Source organism: Nicotiana attenuata, chromosome 1 (genome assembly GCF_001879085.1).
Source record: "Nicotiana attenuata strain UT chromosome 1, NIATTr2, whole genome shotgun sequence".
Lineage (NCBI taxonomy): Eukaryota > Viridiplantae > Streptophyta > Magnoliopsida > Solanales > Solanaceae > Nicotiana > Nicotiana attenuata.
This window is the reverse complement of record NC_031989.1, coordinates 16381607-16388147: the sequence shown is the minus strand read 5'-3', so window position 1 is coordinate 16388147 and position 6541 is coordinate 16381607. Positions and strand designations below refer to the sequence as shown.

The window sequence follows — 6541 nt, the reverse complement described above, 5'->3', positions numbered from 1 at the left end:
CCCCCCACACACACACACACCCCGTTATTTTAGTCTTTCTAGATGATCTATATCTGTAAACCTTTATGTAAATTGCGTATTTAGTTACTTCGTAAAAGAATCCCATCTTTAGCTCATCAAAGACCATCAATTTTGTCTTTTCCTTTTGCAGAGTTTTCAGAATCCTTGATGGAAATGGGCACCTGCCTTTTGGAGAAAATTGCACTGAATGGTGATGGAGAAAATGGTCAGTGAATCGATGTTTAGGTCTCCTTATATAATTCTATAGTTCTTTTCTTTGTTGGGTTCTGCTTGAACAATTAGGCTGGGATCGTTTCTACTGCTTAAATAAAGTTATCAGCTAAACCTGTGCTTCTGTGCAAAGCGTATTTGAGCATTAACATCCTTGCTTAATGTATACTTAGATGTTAGGTGAATATAGAAGTTGAAATAAAAGATTGGGCCCCACTTTTTGTGCTACCAGTTCTTGTTAATTCCTTTGAACTTTTCAGTAAGAAAAGAAAAATTGGATTTGCCCTTTTTAGTGCTTGAGTGAATGTTACACCTTTGGCATTGTTATACCTTTACCATGCAGGAGCTCCACCTGGTTTCATTGGTTTGGAGTTTTTTATTTGGTATCTAAGATTGTGAATTTAATCACGATCTCCCCTCCAGATCAAATGATATCTGGCACTGTAAAAAGTGTTATTTCCCACTGGTTGCTGTGTCTTCCCAGGCCCACCCACAGTGCAGCAAAAGGAAGATGAAGTAGAATAAAGTTGTTCCAAATGGAAAGAGAAGAGTCACGCATTCCTGTCTTAGTAGTTTCCAGTGTGTACTGTAGTAAATTTATGATATCTGTTCCATTATTCTCTTCTTGAAAATCTGATTGCACATGTATAACATTTGTTTTCTATCCATTTCCGTTCCCTTTTTGTTTGCTGAGTTTTTCAGTTCCTCTTTCTCTGTGGCAGAAGTTCTTTGAGATGTTCCTTTCGCTGCTATATGCATGTAATCTACCATTTAAAAATGAACTTGCCCATAATTCCTCATTCTGCTGTGTGATTATTTCCTTTGTCAAATACTTTCTATATGCAGGCAAAGCACTGTCAATGTTAGGAGGAGTACAATTAGAACTTCAGAAACTCGTCGACTGCTATGTCAGTGCCATTCTTTCTCTCATTAATAATCGTTCTACCAAATTATATTGAATGTGTTATGACTTTTGCTTTTTGTATTGCAGCGTTCGCATATCATCGTAACTATCACAAATCCATCTGAATCTCTTCTTAGTGAACTTCGGAAAGTGGAGGTTTGTTCTTTTGTGATTCTGTTATTCACCCCTATATCTTCCAGATTCAATATGGGACGATTTAATATTTTTTCATTCATTCCCATCCAAATCTAAAGACTTTTTTCAAAATTTTTGATTGTTTTCTGTATTTGATAAATCGTAAGATAAAAAGGCACTTTTCTCAATTTTATCAATTATTTGATAATTATTTATAACTTTCCTCAGCTTTCCCTTTTCTCTTTATTTATTGATTGTTAACTGTATATGTCTTGATATTTATGCGCTTTATTTTCTTATCCACATTTTAGATAACAAGAAGGCTACATGAGCTGTACCTTTTCAATAGTAAAAGATTTCCATTTTCTTCCTTTCTCTTCCTCAATAACCCCTCTTGTACCCATCATGTGCTGCAATCAGTAACTAACCAAGAGTTGTTGGATCTGAGCAATTTTGTCATAATAATTCAGCCTACATGTTCCTGAAACGAATGAGATGTAGTGAGGTTAATGGTTGCCAAATTGTTTCTGTAACTCTGATGTCAAAGTACCAAGAAAATGGAGAGAACCAAAATGAATTTGTTCTGCATGCTACCTGAAATTTCTTTTAATCTTGTTTTCTTTTCTTTTGAGCCATTGCTTCTATGGTACTTTTGATGCAGGTTGGTTTTTATTGATCTTCATTGCCAGTTTCATTTGACTCCAACAATTTGGAAACTATTAATTATAATAAGCCATGCTAATTCTTTGGTCCTGACTGATTGTTGTTTCTAGTTAATTGGTTGAAACTTTTGAAAGTAATATCGTTTGATGATGTTTCTTTTCCTTTTCTGTGTTGTTATTGCCAAAAGAGCTAAATTGGGATAGAATAAGGAAATGTCTACGGTTATGGTCATTCGAATCTAGTTACTAGTTGTGAGACAAATTTGTTATGGTCATTCGAATCTAGTTACAAGTTGTGAGACAAATTTGATGATCTCTTAATGCCTTTCACCTAGGTACAACATGAGCTTATGTTACAGTTACTTGATAATCTTCACTTCTTCAGTGTATCTCTTTTGCGGCCTTAGTTGAAGATGTCCTGCATTAGGTGCTGTGGTAAAGTTTTAATTGGGTGCGCTTGGAGTTGCTTGTAGATGCACCACAACTGTGGCTTCTTTGCTCTCTGATAGATTTTGAATTATCGACAATATTGTTACACCAACAATCCCTATAAATATGAGGGCTTGGTTGGTTGGGGTTAATCCAATAAATTTGCTGATTTCTTTTTCTCATTAATTTGGTTTTTTTGATCAGAGTAGTTTTTGCTAATCCTATAAAACATCAACTTTTACAGCTAATAACTAAGACTACTTCTGTGACTGGTTAATTAAATCAATCTAATAACCAGTCAGTCAGATGACCAAAAACAATTTGGTTGATCAAACAAAACAGATCCTATTAATTTGCATCAACCGCCGAAAGTCGGTTATATGAATGAATTCTTCAGGAGGTTGCATATAGAACACTTCTATGTAAGAATTTTTGCATGTTTCCTCATTACTCAGTGGGTAGTATCCTTTTCCTTGATGCAGGAGATGAAACTGCAGTGTGATGAGAAAAGGTATCCCTCTTCACATGTCTTTTGGCATGGTACAGATATCTATTTTTCTTTAAAAAATTATGTCTTGCTAACATCAGGCATGATCTACAGGGAGGTGTACGAGTATATGGCAAAAAGGGGAAAGGGTGGAAAAGGGGAGAACTTTACTTCTCAGCAGTTACAGGCGGCTCGGGAAGACTATGAGGAAATGGCAAGACTTTGCATTTTCCGTGTACAATCTCTGAAGCAAGGGCAATGTCGCAGCCTTTTGACCCAAGCAGTTCGTCACCATGGAGCACAGGTGTCCTTTTGCAATTCTTTTTAGCTCCATTTGTCCCATTATAGGTTATCCATCTTTGTCTTGGATCGGGTAATGACTTGTTTGCCTAATTTCTCTTTTTCTGGAGCAGTTGAATTTCTTCCGCAAAGGACTGAAATCTCTTGAAGCTGTTGAACCACAAATCAGGGTGGTTGCTGAAAAGCAACACATTGACTACCAACTTGTTGAATTGGATGATAGTGAGGATGGAGGGAAGAGCTATGAGGCTAATGATGGTGGTGAATTGAGTTTTGATTATAGACAAAATAAGCAGGAACTAAATGATCCTTTCCCATTGAGGGATTCAATGGAGGTAAATTACCATATTGTTGTCATGCCTCTATTTTCCTTTGTGGAAGATTATGAACTGCCTTTTTTCGGGTTTATCCTGGAGATCTTGACTGTTGCAGCTTTTGGCAGCATGTCAATTTTTAGATCCTGTTGCCTGCCCTTTGCTTGTAACTAACACAATAAAACTGGCTGACATAAATATGTTCTAGTTCACGATGCTATTCCCATTTTTTTGTCGTATTGTGTAAAGTGATAGGGTGCTTGCTTTAAGCAGGAAAAAATGTCTTTTGCTTTTCCTAATGTTCTCTATGCATTTCTACACAAACTGAGGCTTATCCCACTATTGCTAAGGCTAGTTAAGCCTTTTTCTTACTGCCTCTGTCCTTCAGTGGCATTTCATCCCTTGACTAATTTCTTGTACTCATCCAATGCACATCTGAATTCATCCGCCTGTAAATTTGTGCGTACAAAAAGGGAGAGCCGAGAATGGTGGTTATTATCTGTCTTGGTAGTGATATAGGCATTATTGAATTTTGGTTTGAGATGATGAACTTGTTTAATTTGCCAATTGTTGGACTAATATGCCTGACTTTGGCAGTTTGATCCGGCGGATGCTCCAAGTGCCCTACTAACCTCTGGGATGGAGGAAGGGGAGGTAACATTCTGTCCTTGTTACTGTTACTGGTACTCAGTATACATATATTCAGCTGTGGGTTCTGTAATTTCTTTCGAAAGAGGTTTATTACTGTTTTGAGCTACTTCACACATTGCCTTAGATTATCAACTTGTGCGACTTAGCTTATTATTATTATTATTATTATTATTATTTTTTTTTTTTTTTTTTGGTAGTTCCACTTAGCTTATTTAATTTGGAATACTCATCTTGCAGTTGGATTTTGTCAAAAACCAAGAGCAGACTTTTACCAGACAACCTCGTGCAGGCAGTCATTCTGCTCCAATATTTGCGGAGAAATTGGATATTTCTGATAGAATCAAACAAGCACAGACATCTGTCCGCAAATTTCACACATACGTTTTACCAACTCCAGCTGATGCGAAAAGTTTGAGTACAAGGACGAGTGTTTCCCTTCACTCTAGTGCTACAAATCCTAGTGGAGGAACCAACAATCCCTGGCATTCTTCCCCGCTTAATATGGATAATAATTCTAAATTTACAGAAGGAAACTTGTCAGTGGACATTCTTGCAAAAGCCCAACCCACTGCTAATAATCTCTCCGCCCCACTACCCCCGCCTCTTGCTGAGGGAACTTCTTTCCCACAATATGATGTACAAAATGGACTTGATGCTAGAAAAATAAGACGACTTGCTTTCTCAGGTCCATTAGCAAGTAAACCTTCATCGAGCAAGCCTTTGTTATCTGCCAGCGGACCTATTGGCTTGGCTGCTGAACGGCCTCTTCTAGAACCTGGATTGGTCTCTGGAGTACCAATAACTCAGCCACCATCAACTCTAGATGTATCCTACAGTGCTTCACCTCCCCTTGTTTCTTCACCAAAAATTAGTGAGCTTCATGAGCTACCGCGGCCTCCTGGCTTATTGGCCTCCAAGCCATCAAGTTCAACTGCAGTTGGGCACTCTGCGCCTCTAGTCAACAGAAATCGAGAAATGTCTCCAACAAATCAGAGTCCTGTGCTGGCATCAAATACGGGTTCTCCACTACCACTTCCTCCATTAACCATTCCTCGAAGTTTCTCTATACCGTCCAACAATCAGAGAGCAATGGCGCTACATGTAGCTCAGCTACTAGAGTCTCCTCAAAGAAAGGGCAAGGGTGATGTAATGTGCTCTCCTCCATTAACACCTATATCGCTTTCAAACGCTTCAAATTCTGGGCAAATCAGAGGTAAAATATCTTGATTATAATTACTTGGCAACTATATTGTTTCCAGATGGATTATTTCTTTTTCCGAGCAAATGATAAATTCTACAGTGAACCTCTTCTCTTGTCTGTGAACCTGATTATGAAGATCTGCCTCTGAGTCCCTTTGGAATGGGAAAAGCAAGGGTTACAAGTAAAAAGGAAAAAACTTGTTTTTGATCTTGTCTAATCTTCCACCCCCACCTGGTCAATTCTTCTCTAAAAGACTATGTCAGCTTGGTGTTTTTTTTTTGGGAGGGGGGTGTTAAATGGTCGATAAGTAGTTAAGTATTTCTGTAGCTAAAAGAGGCTCTGGATATATCATGGAGGCAGATAGGAGAATGCATTATTTTTATGTGTTGATTGCTCAATTTATTCCTTTCCCTTCTTGTCTTTTGACATCTAAATTTCGGTGGATGCAGGTAGGAGCTGATTTACGTAAGCCTTCGCAGAAAGTGACATATTTTTTTTTCTTTTGGGTTCGGGGTGTAGAGTTTTTTTTCCACAAGCTGGTGTTGCGGGAGTGGGATTTGTACATATGTTATTAATGTAAGTTTTTATTTTTTGTCCATTTGACGTTCTCCATATATCTTACACGAATGTAATGGTAGCTCCCTGCCTCAGTTTTGATCTCGTGGTGTTTGATACCGGAGTGTAGCCTTCTCCACCCTTTCTAGCGTTTGGAGACGCCTTGAAAAGAAAAAAAAATCAAATCAAGAATAAATCTCAGTTATGTTCTTAATAAGGTACGTAGTCCAGTAATTATTAAATATCTGGTCGATGAGAGATGGCAAGTAGACTAGTGGGGACGCATAAACTGGTTTTAACACCATTGTTATGAAAGGAAAACTAGTAATATAATGTTTTACTGGTAAATTTGAGCACAAGGCAGTTTATTTCCGACAGGAAGTAAAAAGAAATGCTACATAGGGTTAAATTGAAAGCGAAAACGAGTAGTGTTTTTCTCTCCAGTAATTAGACGTTCAACCAAGTGAGAAAATAAAACCACAAAACTTCATTTATGAATTACGAAGTGTTCTTTTCTTTATAAGAAAAATAATATTATATAGCTGTTGTAAAAATAATAGCCGTTAATGTATAAATGTTTTATATTTTTTGTATGTATATATATTCTGTATGTTATATACAAAAATTATATAAATTTTATATACTTTTTCAGCTACCATATGTAAAAGTGAT

General features: G+C 37.2%; 1 protein-coding gene across 1 annotated transcript in view; it reads left to right on the top strand.

The window, feature by feature from the left end:
• The window catches only part of LOC109207590 (uncharacterized protein At2g33490-like), a 6985-nt gene extending 1014 nt beyond the window's left edge, over positions 1-5971 (top strand). The window contains exons 4-12 of the mRNA XM_019370557.1: positions 152-226; positions 1078-1139; positions 1223-1291; positions 2844-2872; positions 2963-3152; positions 3262-3483; positions 4060-4116; positions 4351-5326; positions 5764-5971. Coding sequence (XP_019226102.1) covers positions 152-226; positions 1078-1139; positions 1223-1291; positions 2844-2872; positions 2963-3152; positions 3262-3483; positions 4060-4116; positions 4351-5326; positions 5764-5774 — 1691 coding nt within the window. The 3' untranslated portion in view covers positions 5775-5971. The remainder of the gene's footprint in view (positions 1-151; positions 227-1077; positions 1140-1222; positions 1292-2843; positions 2873-2962; positions 3153-3261; positions 3484-4059; positions 4117-4350; positions 5327-5763) is intronic.